The sequence below is a fragment of the Solanum tuberosum genome, unplaced genomic scaffold (assembly GCF_000226075.1).
Source record: "Solanum tuberosum cultivar DM 1-3 516 R44 unplaced genomic scaffold, SolTub_3.0 scf00272, whole genome shotgun sequence".
NCBI lineage: Eukaryota > Viridiplantae > Streptophyta > Magnoliopsida > Solanales > Solanaceae > Solanum > Solanum tuberosum.
The window spans coordinates 419,924-438,612 of NW_006239194.1; the positions used below are offsets into that span (position 1 = coordinate 419,924).

The following is an 18,689-nucleotide window of genomic DNA, read 5'->3' on the forward strand; positions in this document are numbered from 1 at the left end:
ATGATCTTTTGTTTGTTTTCATTGCAAAATGATACTATGCTTGAAAGGGTAATCATCCATGTCTGTTCAAAGTCTATTAACTTTCCACCATATACACAATGCACCAAAAAAGAAAGTCTTTAATTATCAGTTTTTCTAATTCCCCCTTCCCATGGAGGGCTTGAGGAAAGGTAATACCCAGATGAGCTAGCATCTTTGTGAATGGCTTTTAGTGGGATGAAAGTGGAACACACACACAAAGGGGTTTCAATGTCAGGTAGTACAAAAGATATCAAATTTGAGGGCCCTCAACTTCAACACATAGTAATCCAAAAGTAAAGAATTTTAAATTCCATCATCATTGTTTCAAGAGTGAGTAAGACACATGCACAACCCCATCCCACACCCCCTCCCGCTCCCCCCATTCCAAAAAAAATAAAAACTTTTATCTATATATATGAATATCACTCATTTCCTATTTTACTACACAAAAAGGTTAACAGGATAGAGGAAGAGAAAAAGTGCAATGAAGGATAAAGAAGTTAAAACAAGAATGAAGAGAGGATTTTGGAAACCTGAGGAGGACTTGATATTGAAGAATTGCGTCGAGACTCATGGAGAGGGAAACTGGGCTACCATTTCTGAGAAGTCAGGTATACTTCCAAAATCTTTTAGTCTAATAGCATGTTATATCATCAATGGTCTACTACAATGCTGACGTCAAAGAGTTCAACGTTTCAATATACGTCTTAGGCTTAATGAGGAGTGGTAAGAGCTGCAGACTAAGGTGGAAAAATTACCTCAGGCCAAACATCAAGCGAGGAATGATGTCAGAAGATGAAAAAGACCTCATCATCAGACTCCACAAGCTTCTTGGCAACCGGTCACTGTTTCCCCCCCCCTGCTTTCCTGCTAATACAACATGAATAGATAATTGATACTTTCCTGCTTTACTTATCTCACATCGTTTTTGGTACAGATGGTCACTAATTGCTGGTAGGCTACCTGGAAGAACAGACAATGAAGTTAAGAACTTCTGGAACACACATTTGAACAACAAGAGATCATGTAGAGGCAAAAAGAAGCATGTCAAGTCCAAGGAGGCGAATACTCAAAGCACACAAGGCAAAATGCAAGAGTACCCTGCTGAGACAGTAAGCAACCAAGAAGTGGCCACCAAAACAGTTTTAGATTCATGGATAGAAGAAATGCAGGACTTCAACTGCAGCTTACTATCACCTCTGACAATGAATAACATGCCATTTCTCGAAGATGAGCCTTTTATTCCCATATTGGACGACATTGTCTTGCTTGAAGCATTCACAAGCACTGGCAAAGAAGCGTGGAATGAGATTCAGCCATTCCTTTAGAAATTTGTCGCAGTATTTCTCTATTGCATCCTTCACATAAGAGCACAATTTCCACTAGTGCCATGACAAGTTAACAACTCCCATGCTAGCGGTTTCGGATTTGAGCTTGTGCTTCATCTGCCTGAAAGCTTATTTGCGAAACCAATTTATGCATGTATCAAGAGGTCAGAAATGAATAGATCTCCCTTTTTCTAAGTATCAGCTTCCTCCTCTACTGCCAATTCCAACTAAGTGAAGAAAAGTAATGAACTAGATATCGGCTATTCCTGTTACAAAAGCTAGCTATCGGGTTTACAATTCTTATTCGCATTGGTGTAGCAACAAAACTTCGAAAACAGAATTTTTTTTAAGGAACAGTGAAATAAGATTTCAATATAAGGGCATAAACATGGTGAAAAAAGCTAGTGACTTCCAGCAAAAAAAATAAAAAATATTCTGATTATCAAAATCCATATATACACTGAAAAGAATATCACGCTGATTGCCAAGGTCATATGTCAATTTATGAAATTTAAATCCAGAAGTGGTTACAGTATATCATCATCATCCTGTTGATTGTACATTGAAGTAATCTCAAATGGTAATGAAGGTGGAGTTCCAGGAGGGATGCAAGCTTCTCCATTTTCACCGGCACATATGCACAAAGCCTCAGCATCCCTGAGGGTAGCATCGAGGTTAATATGACCACTTAGCTCATTGATAAATTTTAGCAGTGTGTCAAAATCCATCTCTTCTCCTATTATTTTACTGCGGTGTCTTCTCAGAATTGCAACACAGACATACAGATGAAGATGCTCGCTCAAATAATGTGTCCATAAGACCTCCCACAACCGCATTGTTTTCTCAAAGTCAAATTCCCTATAAAAGGAAACATATCAACTTAAAGGGAATCAAAACATCGATTTAGTGCAATTTGAAGTCTAACAGCCTAAGCTGGAAGTAACATGAGATTTGACAAAATGATAGCTGCATCAAGATATTCAAATTACTCCAACTATCACATTTTTGCTGGTGTGAAATCAAACATTCTTTTATCCCTTTGTTTGCTCTTATCCTCCCATCCTCAGAGAGAGGGATGCTGGGAAGAAAGGAGCACATCCATAAATCTTAATGCTTTTAAGGACCACAATCATGATTCCTTATGGGGAAATGTAAAACAGATTTCTACAAGTGAAAAAAACTTTAGCAATGTCACTGTTTTGTAGTTCTAAAAAATATCCATGAATGGAGGCCTTCTTTTTGGTGTATGTCGAAGGAATAGATAAAACCTAATAGAGTGAACTTAGTTGGACCTCTACACATTTTTTTCAGAACTCAATGGATAGTTTTTTTTTAAAAATTGAACTTGATGGACAATTGATCCCCCCCTCTACCCTTCTCCAATTTATGCCAGGCTTTATCTATAGCAGAGTTCGAATCTGTGACGTATGCCTAATTCATGCATCACGTGCTATGCTCTTACCACTAGACCAAATCCCTGAACATTATTAGGTTCAACAGAATATATATATATATGCATGCATAAGTTCGAAGAAATGCTTATCCAGGTGATCATGAGAAGGGATCTATTCCTTCAGTTCCCTAGGTCATGTGAATTGTTCAACGATCAATGGACAAAAAGAGAACTAGCTGTCATATACATGATAAACAAAAGATTTTTACACTAAAATGGGAGTGAGCACTCAACAGGGAGGTAAGAGTTCATACTTCCCAGTATGAAATAAAAGAGAAACAAGTCTGGAATTTGGCTTTTAATCCAAGGCTATCTCAAAATCTCACCAAGGTCAGAAAAATTTCGACATATTAGTCATATTCATCAGCATAATCTAACTTCTGTTTTTGATATTGAATTAGTATAGTTTAGCTGAAAAATGAAAATAGTACAAGTTTGTTTAAACATAGGATCCACAAATGATCTGTTAATACACAGGCGCATAATATGCTGGCTGCTAGCAGACACAGAATTTTAAGGAGTAGAACTGCTTGCCTTTTGAATTGTATAAGAACCCAGCGAAAGCAGAAAAAATAATTCAAGCAGTCCTTCTGTTGGAAGTAATTATGCAAAGGATTGTCCAATAACTCCACCAACTGCATAGCCCAGTAATTTGTGCATCAGATTTTTGACAGCAAACATATACTTATCAGCCAGATATGGTGATATCAACAAATCAAGAATCTTCTATAACAGCAAAAGGGTAAGAAGGGATGGAAACGCCAGGGCTTCAAGAAAATAAAATGCAGCACTGAAACACATTAGCCGCAAAATGAATCATTTCTAAATAGTCAGGCATGCTTAGGTGGTCATTTGAAGGATACCATTTGTCTGACACCTAATCCTTCAATCAGAAAATTGTCCTGCCAATAAAGAGGCTTGCATTGTTTCATGGCCTATTATAGAGGTTATAGCAACATTATGGATTTGTCAACAGTTAATGGTGGATCATTTGGGATTTTATTTGCAACGAGTGCTTTTTTCATTAGCATGTACCAATTACCATGGCATGCTATAGTTGTGTTAATAGCCTCAGAATAAGAAAGGAAATAATAATCAAGATGCTTTTATGCAGATTACAGACACAGTGTCCTCTCTTGCATTGTCCCACTACAAGTGAGTTGTGGGCATATGTTCATATTATTCTATTTCTGCATACCAATGCTTTAATTAAATTCTTAGAGCCGCTTTGCTTTTTTGGTCACCTCAAGGTAGCTGCCAATACATAATTTATTCATGAAACTTTGGTACAAGAAAAACATTGAACAAAGGCAGCGTCTATATACAAAAAGCAAGAACGAAGCATCACTGAGGTACACAAAGTATAAAACTGAGTAGTAAAAAAAAAAAAGAAGCTGTGTGTGGGGGGGGGGTTGAAAAGCTGCCAAGTTAAATGAAACCAGACACACAGAAAGAACCTTTGACAATGCAAAAAGCTGAGAATGCACTCCGTTCTGGTCACGATTAAAATTTGGTCCAAGTCGCTCCATCAAAGCCACAAAGCACCAAAACGATTGTGGTTCATCTCCCATCACATACAATATTGGTGAAAGAAGATCACTCATACCCTACAAGTCAAGAGAATAAAAAGAGTTCATCAGAGAGTTAGCAACCAAGAAAGAAAAGGAACTTGCACCAAGTTGTAAATAGAATACTGGAGCCCAAAGGCACCAACAGCATAGATCAATCATAGAAAGCATGATTCCACCAGTATTATCCACTAAGAATTGAATTCTCTCGAGAGACATTACATACAAAAGGGAAACAGAGTAATCTCAGGTTGGTAATATGAGATACTATAATTTGCATTATGTGAGACCATTTCTTTGACTGACAGTGTGACAATTGCTTCCGAAAAGATTGAATAGAAGGTAAACAATCAGGACATTGGATAGTTATTATGTTAGTTACCAAAAAGAACATGCATAAAAACATCATTATTATGCTGCTACCTTTTTATTTTAAATAACGGTGGTTTCAGGACCAGGCAACCAGCTCTCACGCACCTTAATCTACCGGATATTTTCTACGTCACACCAGCACATGTACCGGGTAACTCTGCGCACCATGGTTTAGGCAGCAGATTTTCCAAATGAAGAAATAAAATTCTCAGATTAAATGCAAAGTCTCTTGTTAAAAAATATTCAAGCTTCTGAATCTTATCATTTTATTTCACACCATTATACTACCAGAAAACAGGGATCTATTTCTGCAGAAAACTAACATCAAGGTTGGACTCGGTGCTGCCTAGATAGACAATGTTTCAAGGTCAAGTCCCCCTATGGTGAAACAGAACATCTAAGAGAAAGAGAAAGGGAGGCAGGAAGCCTGAGATTTTCAATGTTTGAGAAATCGGAAAATCATGCACGTAGCTGATTTAACTTTGCACAAGCATATTAGCAAAGAACGACCAATTAACGTAATGCAGTTACCTGACAGTAACCCAGGTCAAAGTTGTAGAATGAGTAAGTGAGCAGTATGTCACGCAAGCACTTCACATTAGAATTATCATCCCCATCATAGAATGGAATTGACCTATCAGTCCTGACCTTCAAGATCAATTTAAAAGAAAAAGGAAAAGGGAAGAAGAGAAATAAGAAGTGTCATAATTTTACAATTACCAAAATAATATGTTATAGAAGTAAGACGGGTAGTTAATGACTCAGATGTGAAGAACTGCATACTGGCTCTCAGCCTCTAATATGGAAGTCATTTGTAGGCCCAAAAGGCTGGAATAATTCGATACTTACCACATCTTTTTCAATAAGAGCTTTCCTTTCTCGGAATTTTGTAAATCTCTTAGCCTGCTCTTTAGTGATGCTCTGCATAAATAGATTCAACATAAACATGAATATTTAAAGCTTAGTTTTACCAAAAAGACCTCAAAGCCATTTTCTCATCATCGGTCCTCTCTGGAGGAGATAAAACAGGGGAACTGATTTTCCAATAGGAACAGGAAAGCATAACTCCACAACAAAACGATTGATTCTTTTAACCCTGAAAATACTCGTTTTGGAGGAAAGAAAAATTGGGGGGAATGACTTCCCTGGTGGAATATCAGAAGTAAAATTCACAAAGATATATGATTCAAGTCCTTTAACCCAGAAGAGTACTACAGATTATTAAACACTTGGAACAAACTTTCAGAGGATAATTATCTCCAAGCTCCTCGTTGTCCTATTTCAAGAATACCAACGCGAACACATAAAAATACTGTTACTATCCCTACGAATATGTATTCCTCGTTTCAATATTTAATTTACCAGTGGCATCATATAATTTTAGTAGAGACAAGGGATGGCAGTATTCACATGAAATCTGAGATAAAATCATTCTGTGTCAACTGAAGGACAAAGCTTGAGATATCAAAAGAGAATACAGAAACATTGAAACCTAACAGCATCATGATGATGGTAACAAGAATCTCATCAGATTGCAATGAGCTAAATATAAGATGGCAGCTTATTCAACAATTTTAATCACGGAATGCATTTAGAGTGTGTTTGGTATGGAGGAGAATAGAAAATGTTTTTCAATTTTCTCATGTTTGGTTGATCAAAATATATGGGAAAACATTTTCTCTAGGAAACAAGCTCCTTAAAAATGAGGAAACGACTTCTCTAAGGGAAGTAGGGAAAAAAGTTCCACAAGTGACATTCTAAGTTCATTAACTCCTCCCAACCCACCCAACATCCCCAATTCCCATCCCACCCACAATCACCACCCAAACTCCCACTCCATACCCCATCCCGCCCACATGGTGATTTGCTAGATTACGTCTAAATGCTCTTGGGATAATATTTTTTTGCTTATTTACGGAAAACTAGAAAATAAGTAAGAAGCACACTTATTTTCCAACAAAACATTTTCTAGGAAAATATTATCCATGGAAAATGCTTTCTCTCATACCAAACACACCCCAATCGAACGAAATAAACTAATAGGGGTTTAGAAGGAAGCAGAAATTTCCTGGCCCCCCACCCTGGAAAAAAGGTCTAGAGAGAGCTACACAAACCTTCCACTGGTTTTTTATTGTTTCATACTCTGACTTTCTGATAGACGCGAGATATTCCCTCTCGGCACAAGTTGAATCATATGAATGATATCCCAACAGAAATCTCCAGACCTGGAACCACAATGACAAACGGAAGTATATTATTCCTACTTAGACAGACCATGAGAGGGGTATAGATCTCCACAAGAATATACCTCTTTCCTCAGACCTTTCTCCACACCTCCGTAAAAGATCCTCTTTCTTAGTGCCTGCGAGTCTATGACCCTACCTTCAGAGTCCAAAAAGGTGGACCACTGTGGAAAAACATAATGAAGTAAGGAATGTGGACATTAGCTGCAAAAGCCACACAAAATAATACACTAAATAACCACAGGCTCCACTAAATAATGAAGTAGGCCTATTTAATTTCTTGAGTCAAGCATGTGGAAACTTGATAATAGGTTGCGCTGAGACTCAAAAGCCTACTTTGATTCCATATCAAATTGTGTGATCACCTCATCTAGAAATTTAAGATTGTAAAAAGGGGATATTTCTATCTAGTTAGTTAAGCCTGCAACAACAAAATGAGATGGACCTGAGCTTCTGGCTGAAAAGGCTTACTTGACCTAGCACTGGCATGATGCCAACAGTTCAAAAATGTTCTCTTAAAATCATTAACAATGACAAGTCTTATACCTCTTTTGATCCCAACGGAGGCTGGCGCGGTTTTCCCCATACTAGTGATAATTTGTCATAGTCATACTGCAGAAGAAAGAAAAAGTGTTGATGAACCTGTCACAGACCCCCTAAATTCACTTACTAACTTCTAGGAAGAGATATAGAGAGAGAAATAGGGGGCATGTTTCCAAAATAACTCATGCTGTTGAGCTAGATATAAATTAAGTAGCCTAGACAAAAAATGGTAATTTGAAAAACTCACTCAAGCATAATAGTTCAAGGATTTTTTCTAAATTACAACTGTTATTAAGGTTAGCAGCCATTACAGCCGCTGAAGGGCAGTAGCTCTGAAATATGTCAAGTACTTCATCCACCCATACTACCTGAACTGGGTTTTAATTTGCTTATTATACTTCTAATATATTAGTTGTATATAAAAATTTATTTCTATGGATTTTACCTGGAAGAAATTATAAAATACTAGGTAACCAAAAAAAAGAAATGTAGTTTTAACTTCATAATAATATAAAGAAAAGATGGTATGGTCCAGTCCAGTCTACAGCTACAGGTAGTATCCAGATGGTGCAACTTCATTCATCATTTTCAAATTGATTCGTTTTAGAAAAATTTCGTCGTCTAAACTTAGTTCCGTGAATAACCCGTAGATCTTTGTTGAAGTATGTGACCATCTCATATAAAGCTTAAGTTGTTAGAGAGAATACATTTTTAATTATATTATGTCTCGATGCACCTCCGCAAGTGTAGGCCTGATTCTTTGTAATGGGCCAAACATATGGCCTATATTTTTGCTTTTTGGTGGCAGTGAGATTTGAACCTAGGACCTTCTTGCCAGCTCCATTACCATGTTTAAGTGTGGGACCATCTCATTTAAAAGTTGAAGTTGTTAGAGAGAGTACACTTTCATTTTGATGAACAATAAGAAAGAAAAGGTAAAAACTTCAGTTTATCATACACTAAATAACATCATCTTGTTGGACGAATCTTTCATATCCAACAAAAGCTGAAAACTAGTAGGTTTTTATCTACAGACACCAGTTACAAGAAGTTAATAACATGCTCAACAAGTCAAATGGTTCCTCAGTTATGAACAGACCTCTAAACTTTCATCGCGCATTGCAGCTTCTTCATTCTTATTATGTATCTCACAAGAACTTTCCTGTTTAAAGATAGAGAAGAACGTCAGAACAGTCCTGTGATGAAGTTGATAATACATCCAAAAACGCTACTTTGCTGGACTATTCTTATATGGTTTTGAGTACAGTTGACAATGAACTGAGGCAGTTCATTCATTCTCTGAACCCAAGGATAAATCATGTCAACAGCCTTGCCACTTCCCAATTGGAGCACCAGAGAACATTTCTAAACCAAGAAATAATTCCATTTCATTTTTATTTTTTTGACAAAGAGTAGTTCCATTTCATATCATCTTGCAGGTTTTGGTGTATTACTAAATCTTATTAAAGCATAAGTGCAGAGTTCTCCTTGTTGCCTAACCAAATCAAATTCCCAGTTCCTTAAAAATTTAAATGCACAAATACGAACTAAGGTCAGGACCATCATCTTCTACGCCAGGGGCTTTCAAAAGGAAAATTAAACCAATCCAGAAAGAGGAGTGGAGTACATGTGAGATTCTTACCTCGGACGAATTTGCAGGCACATAAACATCTTCAAGCGGCTTGTGAACATCATTAGATTCAACAACAGAAGAGTAATTATTTGGTTTTTTGTCATGCTTCTTCATTGCATTAGAAATGAAACCATCACCATGAGCTTCACGAAGAAATTGAGATTTTGTTTCACGTGCAAATCTGGTGACAAGAGAAAATTTCTCCAGTACTTGAATAGATAAATATCGAGGATCATTATGTTTTTGTCTTTGCCTGCCATTTTGTTGAATAACTGCGGAGTTCTTATCAAGGGCTTCACCATCTGTCCGGCTGAATGAAGATTCACTAGGTGCAATAGATGAAGTTGGACTGTTGGCAACAGAAACGGCCCTGGGAAGCTCCAAGGAAGAGAGAGTTCTCTGTAACAATCATATCAAAGTAGGTGGAAGTGTGAATCTGTGAAGGAGAACTAGAGCAGTTGTTAAAGCTAAAAGAATTTTAAATGACATTAGCTGCACCTGGAGCGGATCTTGTAAGTCATTAACAAGAAATATATTTGCATCTTCAGCTGACCTGTAAGTACCCTTCACTAGTGAGAAAGGAAATCCTTCCAATAATCTAGTTAATCTATATCAGTATTAGGTCAATAACGGCAAATTAGATACTGAATCAACCAAGATCCAAAATTTTCAGTACTAGTATCTTTTCCTTCTGAAATTAAAAATAGTTTGTAGCTATACTGAAAAAGAAGGAACAACCCACAACTTCCAGCACAATTAGTTACTATACAAGAACTTCAGCTAGTATAAACATCATATGTCAATTGATATGTGGCAGTCCTCCTAGTATCTGAAAGAAACTTACACTCACGTCTGCCACCTCCAGAGATCATATTCTTTATCTCCCATCCACCAAAGAACCTCTCAATGTGATTAAATAATATGACTAATAGTTTGTTAATTCTTATTTGTATGTTACATTATCATCAAGCATCAATCCATGTGTAAGTTGTCTTGCTCTGATTTCTACTTTCTCATTTGTATCTCACATAAAGGATAAGATGGAAAAATAAAGGGATTTTGGCTCCAAAGTGCAGTGAAGAATCAACCAGAAAGAAAAAGATAACACATAAATCTGTGAAATTTGTTTAAATAATCCATTTAGAATGTTATCAAAATCACAAAGTCGATTCCTAAAGGAAGAACAAGTAACCGAATTCACCTCACGAGAAAAACATGTTGCTTAATTGTTGCTAGAAACTCCTTGAGACCTCCATTGTAAAAATAAAGTGGAGGAAATGCTAGTCCTGCATAAGAAACAATATATTCAAAATCAACAAGTTGGTACTATGGGGAAGTTTAAAAGATCTACCAAAAACAGCAGGGAAAAATAAACCGTGCATGTAACTAATCAAAATAATATACAAATAAAGTCATGCATGTAACCTTTGAAGCTAGATAGAACAAAAGATGTATACCCATCAAGAACGCATATATGTCTATATAAAATGATGCACAAGCTAAATTGATTGACTTCAAACATCACGATTTCCTGGAAATGATGAGCAGTATTCATGCCTAAATCAATCAGTAGTATTATCAAAAGGGGACCTAAAACATCATGATATCATAACAAAATTATTGAAACTAGAAGGATCAACAGCCAAGATTTTCTAAAATAACACTCAGGTAGAGAAGGATTGCCATGAAACTTATACCTATTCAGAAACTTGACTCCACCCCTCGCATAACATGGATTAAGAAGCAATTTTGACTCCACCCCTAGCTTCCAAAGTACATCCCGTAGTTCTTCTCTTATGCTTCACAAAAATTGCCTACCACAGGCCATAACACTGATAATGGGTTCCAAATCTTGCTCAATGGACCAAAGTATCTAGGAGCAATTGATTCCTACTCGAGCTTCTTATTCCCAATAGTAGTTCTCTTAGCCTTTGAACTATCCAAGAATCATAACATTGTCATGATAGCAAAATGTATTCATGGAAATGCATTCGAGAAAGCGTAAATCAAATGAGACAAATTTAAGAATCTTAAGGTATGTTTGGTCAAGCTTCCAAAATTTGCTTCATTTATTTTTTGAAACTGGTAACTTCTTATATTCCTCAAAAGACCGCACTAAAACTGTACTGGTCAATATTTACACATGTATTCATGGAAATGCATTCGAGAAAGCGTAAATCAAATGAGACAAATTTAAGAATCTTAAGGTATGTTTGGTCAAGCTTCCAAAATTTGCTTCATTTATTTTTTGAAACTGGTAACTTCTTATATTCCTCAAAAGACCGCACTAAAACTGTACTGGTCAATATTTACACCATGTACTTCAAATCCTACTATCTTTTACTAAATTGAGTCTAGTACATCAATTATGGAGATAGTATCATTTGAGTATAACTGATTACACCAAAAACAAAGTAGCATTAGACAATTTAGCTGACTTTTTGCATACTATTTTCTATACTATCAAAAGCTCTAGAGTTCCGTTCCTTCCATATTGCCCACCATATACTAGCTGGGACAATTCTCCATCTGTCTCTGTTCTTGGATTGCTTTCTTGCTTCCTCCCAACTGCGGATTGCTTCTGTGATCTTGGCACGCATGGTCCATGACATACCTTTAAGATTCAGGAATAACCTCCATAGTTGACCAGTGATCTTGCAGTGTAGAAAGAGATGGTTAACTGTCTCACCAGTTTCCCCACAAAAGAAACATCTAGAACATAATGGTATCCCCCTCCTCTTTAAGTTGTCTTGATTAGTCCAACTTCTTTGGCTAACAACCAGACAAAACATGCCACTTTGAGTAGGATTTTTGACTTCCAGATTCATCTCCATAGCCAGTGGTTTTGAGGCTGATTGGGGTGGTTTGCTTATCTTAAATGATTTCTCCAGAAGAAGTACTTTCAAAACGCAGTAGCTTAGCCAAATATCTTAACTCTCAAAAGCAAGTACAAAAAGAAGCACTTCTATTTTTCCAAAACGTTAACCAAACAAGCTATCAATGATGCCACATGAAGAGCTTTGATGGATTATCTCAGCATATAATATCAGTGGACTTACTATTTCCAAAGTTATCAAGAAATTATATCATGTGTGAGCTGAGAAATTGGGTACTGAAGCCACACTAGTATGCAAGGAATAATTATCAATTTAGAAAGTAGAAGCGATCTATTTCCAAAAGAGTTGCAAAGCGAATAGCAAGTAAACTAACTTCTCACAAACAAAAACAAGGAAAGATTAAACTATTCCACGAAAACAACACTTCAAAATCCCTGGTATGGAACAGAAGGACTTATGAAAATACAGTACATGACTACGTACCTGACGACAATACTACAATAGCATACTGCCAACCCAAAGTAGGAGTGTGTCTACGGATTGACCTAATATCCGAGAAAGGCACTGCTCTTATTGTATAGAGACTTTTATCTGAACCAAGATATATAAACAATAACCATTACTGATCAGGTGACACAATCTTTGTTTTGCATAAAATCATTGTTCTTTTGTTTGGGTCATAAACTCATAATAAAGATAACTTGAGCCCAACCTTTTTCAGACAGCCTTGCACTTGAGCTTTGCCCTTCATATGGAATCCAAGTCTGTCGCAAAGCAAATCAATAGCTCAGTTAAATAAGCAGAACCAAGTGATATTTGCTACAATAGTAACAGCACCCCCTTAAAACCCACATACAACAAAAATTCATCATCCTTGTTCATGGGAAGGAAAGGGAAAATAAAATTAAGTTACAAAGAGGAAGGCAATAGAAAAGATAAAATGGGCATATCTGGTCAATGTACCAGACTGTGTTAGCTTGTAAGTTAGTTCCATTTTCACCCACGATTCCAAGAGGTTATCGGTCTATTCTACAAGCAAAAGATTAATGGACACCTCATATATTTAACCTATTATTTATATTCAGTAAGTTATATTAGCCCTGCTACTTATAATTACTTTCACTCTTTGAACCAAATGTCATTTAAAGAAATACCCAAACATTAAGCACTTTGCACATCCATTTGCATTTTGAACTTTAATTTCACCTCACACCTTATACTTTGATACTCAAATTATGGCAGGCAAAAATGTAGTAAGCTTTAAATCATGTATGCCATAAAAGAGTAATGATCCAATAGCAATTATTAAACCTACATTTGAAAGCTGATTCACACATAAAAACAAGTCTAACAAAGCAAAAATAATTCTACTTATACCATTAACAGAGAACCTCCTTGCTTGATCAGCTTCAGCCGACCTCTGATCCTCTCCCATGCATGTTGAGTCGGGTGTATCGCCACATTATCTTTCAAATACACGATTTCAGCACCGACTTGTTCACTGGATGAATTCCGATTACTATTACCACTCCTAGTCATACTCGTCGAACCCTAATACACACCACCAAAACAAAACAAAAAACTAAAAAACATTTCCAAATCACAGCAAAGAAGGACAATAAACAGCTTCAAACTTCTGAACAGAAATAAACTACAAACAAGGCCAATGAGTTCAACCGCCGGAATCAAGCTACTTAATCAAACATCATAAGCACAGTTCAACGTCATCAAATTTACAGTAAATTCTGCTATTTAAATTCGAGATAGTTACGGATCATTTTGAAATTTAATATTAAATATACTCAATACATTAGCAACAAATCTATAGTGATAATAAACACCAATTTGCATATGGCGATCAGATGATTTGCAATTGGAATTTCTCACTTGTTGCACCGAAGTAGTTGAGATTAAACTCGAATTAAAACTCAAGTAATTCGAAAATCAATCAATAAAAAAAAATTCAGCATAACTGCATAAGAACTAGATGCATATACTATTAAACGAAATCACGGAGCTCAACACTCCTTATCAAATCTTCGAAAATCGCACATCACAAACACAAAACTAAGCTCATCAATTATTCAGTAAACGCTCCGGTGAGTAAAATTGAAGAGAGTGAAAATGGCGAAGAGGTAATTTTGAGAAGGAAATAGCTAACTTGTTGCATAGAATCAGCGTAATCGGCGTCGTCGGAGAGATCGTGGAGGTCAAATTCATGCATCGCCGGCGACGGCTGGCTGCTGCTGTGGATACGTTGAAGTAGACAGCTAGTCGTGGTGAGTAAGGAAGAAGATTCGATAAACGGAGAAAAGTAACGTGCGTTACGTTTGTTGACCCTTGTATATTTACTGGATGACAACGAGTCTTCTCATGTCAAATCACTACAAAATTTAACGATTTTTTACCCAATATAAAACTTTTTACTTCTTAAAAGTATCTTTTAATTTGATTTAATTAATATTCATATCCTTATCATATAGAAATAGGTATTTCAATTTGTATAGAATTGAGTAAGTAAATACATATCTTATGTGTGACGGGATGTCCTACGTGACAATTCCTACGGGATACATTTGTATTATGTCACACAAAATGTGTGAATATAATTGTTCAATTTTATACACATTCAAAATTAAAAGAAATAAATATCATCTCATTTCAAGTTAAAGAATACGTTTATATATTATGTCTTCTTAATATACAAATTCTTTAACATGATGGATCTTGATTTTGTTTCAAGTTTTTATACTATTACTCTTATTTTTTGGTGGTTTTAATTTTTATTTTCTTTTCTTATTTAATAAAAAGTTACGAATCAAAGTATCTTTTATTATAACATATTTTCACAAGGAAAACTTTTACCTTGTTTGGTAAAAATTATGTTTTGTAGTATCTAATTTATAAGATATAAATTTAAAAAAATCTATCTTATCCGATAAAAGTAGGCAAGTTTTTTTAGAAATAATAAGTTATGCCTTAAGAGGCATCACTTTATAGATTTTGAAATTAAATTTATGTCAATATCTACATAAGTTTTATAAGAATAACTTATGTCTTGCGAAATTTTTTGCTCTGAATTTTGTTTTGTGAATTTTTCCTACAATTTTTTTTGTCTTGTAAAACATAATTTTGGTGCCTTGTGAATGCTTTTTGTTTTGTGAATTTAGTTTAATTTTTTATGTCAAAGATATTTATTAATTTTTTATTAATTTAATGAAGTGTTAAAAGACAATAATAAAAACACAAATTTTAAGGATCAAAATTAAGGAATTCGTGCAAATGACCTATTTTGTTTAGCTAACTTCAGAAAAAGGATCAACTTAGCCTGTTTGGATTGAATTATTTAAAATATATTTAAATAAAAAGTTTTTAAGTATTTTTTTTAGTGTTTGGATAAATTTAAAAAAAATGCTTAGAAGCACTTAAATTTAAGTCAAAATTAATCCAAATAGACTCTTTTTCTTTTATTATAATACAAGGCTTACCTTCATCATTTTGATTTTTTATTTTAACATTCTTTTCAATCTATTTATTACATTAATGTAAAAAGTATTTTGAATCGATTTTCCCTTTTTAACATATTACTTTATTTATTTAATTTTTTTTAACAACTCTTTTAGAAAAATCCCTTTAAAATAAATTTGTATTACAATCATTTATTTTAGTGCCAACGAAATCCTTGAACCAAGCAAATAACCTTGTTAGGGAACTCTCATGAATAGAGGCAATATTTGAAAGAGTTACATATCATATCAATATGTACCTGCAAAAAAAAGTATTTTAAATAAAATGATCATCTGTATATGTAATGTATTGATTTATATATATAATATATCGATATTGTATAAATAGTTTATAATCATGTATAGATGATGTATAACTATGTATCAGATATATATATACATACATTGTTGATAGTCTCAGCTTTTTCTATTTGGCATCTAAGAAGAGTTTTTCAAGTTTTCAACGTTATGATTTTTTTTTAAAAGACAAAAAATAAAACTGTGGGTCGAGAAAAGAAAAATAGGGGAGGGGATTAACAATCTGGAGAATCGAACATTTACCAATAAAGTTAAATTTTAGGTAGCTAATCAATTGAGATACGAAGATTCTAAAAAAAAGCAATTAATATTGAGTATAAAATGGAAAAAATAACTTTTTTTTCTTGATATGATAAAAGTAATAGATAAAAGAAAGGGATAAGGGTCTGGAAAATACCTCAACGTTGGTCGAATTTGTTGTTGTGATATTAAACTTTCATGAGGACCTATTACCTCCCTAGACTATTTAATACTGTATTTTAAACATATATATTTGCCCACGTGGACATAAAAAACAATGCAAAATTATAAATAGTAATGTGTCCACGTGGGCACATATATACCTTTAAAATACACTATTAAATAGTTCAGGTATGTGCCCACATGGACACATTACTATTTATAATTTTGCATTATTTTTTATGTCCACGTGGGCAAATATATATGTTTAAAATACAGTATTAAATAGTCTAGGGAGGTAATAGGTCCTCATGAAAGTTTAGTATCGCAACAACAAATTCGACCAGAGTTGGGGTATTTTTCAGACCCTTATCCCTAAAAGAAATAAATATATTTTTTAAATAGTGGACAAATAAAATTAAACAAAAGGGGTAATAAAGTAATTTCAACAATAAATAAGAAGAGACTCAAATTTATACATAAATCCCATTTGCCAAATGAATTTTATGTTTTTTTTCTCAGCTATTTCTATTTGGGTATCTAAGAAGGGGTTTTTAAGTTTTTAATGTCATGACCTTTTTTTAAAAGACAAAAAATAAAATTGTGGGTCCAGAAAAGAAAAATAGGGAGAGGATTAACAATCTGGAGAATCAAACATTCACCTATAAAGTTAAATTTTAGGTATCTAATCAATTGAGGTACGAAGATTTCAAAAAAATAAGCAATTAATGTTGAGTATAAAATGGAAAAAATAATTATCTTTTCTTGATATGATAAAAGTAATAGATAAAAGAAATGAATATATTTTAAAATAGTGGACAAATAGAATTAAACGGAAGGGGTAATAAAGTAATTTCAACAATAAATAAAAAGAGACTGAAACTTATACATAAATCGCATTCACCGAATGCATTTTATGCCTTTCTTTCTCAGATCAACTCTTTCTATTTAGGCATCTAAGAAGGGTTTTTCAAGTTTTCAACGACATAACCTTTTTAAAAAGACAAAAAATAAAATTGTGGATCGAGAAAAAAAAATAGATGAGGGGATTAACAATCTGGAGAATCGAACATTCACTGATAAAGTTAAATTTTAGGTAGCTAATCAATTGAGATACCAAGATTCTCAAAAAAAAAAAGAAGCAATTAATGTTGAGTATAAAATGAAAAAATTAATTATTTTTTCTTGATATGATAAAAGTAACAGAAAAAGAATATATTTTTTAAATAGTGGACAAATAAAATTCAACGGAAGGGGGTAATAAAGTAATTTCAACAATAAATAAGAAGAGACTGAAATTTATACATAAATCACATTCGTTGATTGCGTTTTATGCCTTTCTTTCTGAGCTCTTTCTATTTAGGCATCTAAGAAGGATTTTTCAAGTTCACAACGCCATGACCTTAATTTAAAAGATAAGAAATAAAATTGTGGGTCGAGAAAATAAAAATAGGGGAGAGGATTAACAATCTGGAGAATCGAACATTCACCGATAAAGTTAAATTTTAGATAGCTAATTAATTGAGATACGAAGATTCTCAAAAAAAAGAAAAGCAATTAATGTTGAGTATAAAATTGAAAAAATAATTATTTTTTCTTGATATGATAAAAGTAATAGATAAAAGAAATAAATATATTTTTTAAATAGTGGACAAATAAAATTAAACGGAAGGGGTAATAAAGTAATTTCAACAATAAATAAGAAGGGACTGGAATTTATACATAAATTGCATTTGTTGAATGCGTTTATGCCTTTCTTTCTCTGCTTTTTCTATTTAGGCATCTAAGAAGGGTTTTTCAAGTTTACAATACCATGACCTTTTTTTAAAAGATAAAAAATAAAATTGTGGGTTGAGAAGATAAAATTAGGGGAGGGGATTAACAATCTGGAGAATCGAACATTCACCTATAAAGTTAAATTTTAGGTATCTAATCAATTGAGATACGAAGATTCTAGAAAAAATATATTAATGTTGAGTATAAATTAGAAAAAATAATTATTATTTTTCTTAATATGATAAAAGTAATAGATAAAAGAAATAAATATATTTTAAAAATAGCGGACAAATAAAATTAAACGGAAGGGGTAATAAAGTTGTTTCAACAATAAATAAGAAGGGACTGAAACTTATACATAAATCGCATTCGCTGAATGCGTTTTATGCCTTTCTTTCTGAGCTCTTTCTATTTAGGAATCTAAGAAGGATTTTTCAAGTTTTCAACGCCATGAGCTTTTTAAAAAGACAAAAAATAAAATTATGGGTCGAGAAAAAAAAATAGGTGAGGGGATTAACAATCTGGAGAATCGAACATTATAATCAATTGTCATACTAAGATTCTTAAAAAAATAAACAATTAATGTTGAGTATAAAATGGAAAAATAATTATATTTTCTTGGTATGATAAAAGTAATAGATAAAAGAAATAAATATATTTTAAAAATAGTGGACAAATAAAATCAAACGGAA

General features: G+C 33.9%; 2 protein-coding genes across 2 annotated transcripts; one reads left to right on the forward strand and one right to left on the reverse strand.

The window, feature by feature from the left end:
* Window positions 1-490: 490 nt before the first annotated feature.
* On the forward strand, window positions 491-1,699 carry TSF (transcription factor MYB82-like). The gene is given in 3 exon segments (NM_001288387.1): window positions 491-632; window positions 733-862; window positions 959-1,699. Coding segments are annotated over 3 exon segments (648 nt in total). The 5' UTR covers window positions 491-505; the 3' UTR covers window positions 1,350-1,699.
* An 86-nt stretch (window positions 1,700-1,785) lies between these two features.
* Window positions 1,786-14,364, reverse strand: LOC102584324 (TBC1 domain family member 17-like). Its single transcript, XM_006358236.2, has 16 exons — window positions 14,160-14,364; window positions 13,376-13,549; window positions 12,711-12,762; window positions 12,482-12,589; window positions 10,363-10,447; window positions 9,660-9,714; window positions 9,171-9,560; window positions 8,628-8,690; window positions 7,532-7,597; window positions 7,051-7,149; window positions 6,857-6,967; window positions 5,592-5,663; window positions 5,274-5,390; window positions 4,260-4,409; window positions 3,337-3,437; window positions 1,786-2,207 (listed from the first exon to the last, which is right to left on the reverse strand). The coding sequence occupies exons 1-16, from the start codon at window positions 14,220-14,222 to the stop codon at window positions 1,877-1,879; spliced, it is 2,037 nt and encodes a 678-aa protein (XP_006358298.1). The 5' UTR covers window positions 14,223-14,364; the 3' UTR covers window positions 1,786-1,876.
* Window positions 14,365-18,689: the final 4,325 nt, after the last annotated feature.

What these genes read in the sequence shown, in the direction of transcription:
- LOC102584324 (XM_006358236.2), bottom strand. Translation starts at nt 14,222, where the DNA reads ATGCATGAATTTGACCTCCACGATCTCTCCGACGACGCCGATTACGCT. An exon ending in ACGCTGATTCTATGCAACAA is followed by an intron (nt 13,550 to 14,159) that starts GTTAGCTATTTC and finishes GGTGTGTATTAG; the next exon opens with GGTTCGACGAGTATGACTAG. An exon ending in AGAAAGGTCTGAGGAAAGAG is followed by an intron (nt 6,968 to 7,050) that starts GTATATTCTTGT and finishes TTGTGGTTCCAG; the next exon opens with GTCTGGAGATTTCTGTTGGG.